This window comes from Zerene cesonia, chromosome 10, assembly GCF_012273895.1.
Source record: "Zerene cesonia ecotype Mississippi chromosome 10, Zerene_cesonia_1.1, whole genome shotgun sequence".
NCBI lineage: Eukaryota > Metazoa > Arthropoda > Insecta > Lepidoptera > Pieridae > Zerene > Zerene cesonia.
In genome coordinates this window covers 6,429,644-6,431,482 of record NC_052111.1, presented here as the reverse complement: position 1 = coordinate 6,431,482, position 1,839 = coordinate 6,429,644, and the positions used below count along the sequence as shown (strand labels likewise).

The 1,839-nt window shown below is 35.9% G+C and overlaps 1 protein-coding gene across 1 annotated transcript; it reads left to right on the top strand.

The window, feature by feature from the left end:
• Nucleotides 1-2: 2 nt before the first annotated feature.
• Nucleotides 3-483, top strand: LOC119829386 (the record flags this gene model as incomplete). The annotated part of the gene is made up of 1 exon (XM_038351856.1): nucleotides 3-483. A coding segment is annotated over one exon (321 nt), but the record flags the coding sequence as incomplete, so codon positions are not given.
• Nucleotides 484-1,839: the final 1,356 nt, after the last annotated feature.

Below are 1,839 nucleotides of genomic sequence, written 5' to 3'. Positions count from 1 at the left end.
GCACTCCCACGGTCACGTCACCCTCCCCGACCGCCGGCCCCACCTCCCCACAACTTCAGGCGCAACCGGAACGACTCGACGTCCGAAAACCTGACGTCCCCACGCCACCAGTGGGCGCCGTGTCACTCTCCCAAATTGGCGTCAAGCCGAAAGCGAAACCGACCACTGCCTCGCAAATCGAATCGTCAGTATCTGAAAAACCAGAGACAGAAGCACCTAAGAAAAAGGTGGTGAAGAAGGTAGTGAAGAAAGACGGCGCGTCTAGTGGCGAAGCGCCCGTGCCTCCTCCGCGTAAGAAAGAAAAGAAGCCTAAGGATAAATGAACACATGCGCCACGCTTAAAGTTCCTCTGTGCCATATTGTATACTTCCTTTACCTTTATGTTACTGATTATCGCGTATTTAATTTGTATATCGTAACACTTTTGTATGTTAGATTAATTTTATCACTCGCAACTACACGTCCAATTATCGTTTTTTTTTTCAATAAGATGTAATATTCTATTTTAATATGAAAACGATTTAACCGTATGTTTTTATGAAATGTTTAACAATCAAAATGTTTAAGACGTATTTATTGAATTAAAAAATATATGATTTTTTTTATAATAAAATCTATTTTCAATTTGGACGCTTGTTACTTACCTTTACCTAGCCTTATAACTAAACTAAAGTTGAAAACTAAATTAATGTCATATCTATATTTACGTTACACAGTTTACTAATGCTGGTAAATAAATAAAAAAAATTAAACCTAAGTAGGTACTATTACAGAATAATTTGAAATAAAATCCAATGTATATCAATGATGAAAACGTATAATTAGAGACGTATCAGTACTTATAATAAAACAACCAGACCGTTTCTGTACATCGCGTAATTTATCATTTTTATCATCGTATATTATTAAAATCCTAAAACGCAAAATAAACAGGTTTTCTCGTATAGAAGGTATTATGCTATCTGTGACTCATCCAAAAATCTCCCGTAAGGAATTGGGGGGATTCTTCATCGAATAGAACATTATAGGCTAAATAACAAAATTATTGAGTAGGAATTGAGGTAGTGTGTAGGCATTAAATTAACATTTCTTAACATTTTTGAATCCTTAAAACCAACCCTCGCCGGGTTGCGCACATATAATAATTTATTTCATTTGTTATGGTAAGTAAGTCTATGGTATGGTATTATATTTTCTTTAGCCCATCGTTAACTGACATCTACTGAAGCGTACTGAAAGCTATAAGAATGATAACGTCACTCGTAAACATATTTTTTAGAGATATTAAGACATATTCGAAGATGGCGCTCTGTAAAGTTCTAAAAAAGCGCCATCTAGTGTAATTATGTATTACTTGCACGATGGCGAAACTAACAAAAATATAAGCAAGCTGACGCTTGACAGCAAGCGTCATTTATGAGAGCTAAAGTCTAAACCCGTGTTTTAGGAACCAGTTTAGTTTTGATCACTTGACGAGTAGGTAGTGTCGATCTTTTTCTGTGCATAACAATTTGATTATGATTGTTTACAATCGTAATTTGTGATAATAACGTTATAAAAGAGAATTTTCGTTAGAAGAGTCATAGTTGTGTGAACTCAATTAGCGCAGAAAGGTCGTTTGTGTTAGTTTTCATTCGAATTTGTTCGTTTTATACGAGTGTATCTTGTATGAGAGAGGACTCGATGTTGGACGGTGGATGAAAATGTGAAACAAAATGTGCCGGTGATTGTTTGAATATATCGGGGACGAAAATTAATAAAGCTAGAAATTAAATTAAGACGATGAGGTGGTTTGTGTATCTACTGTTGTTGCCAGCGTGCTTCGCGCATTTGAACGTT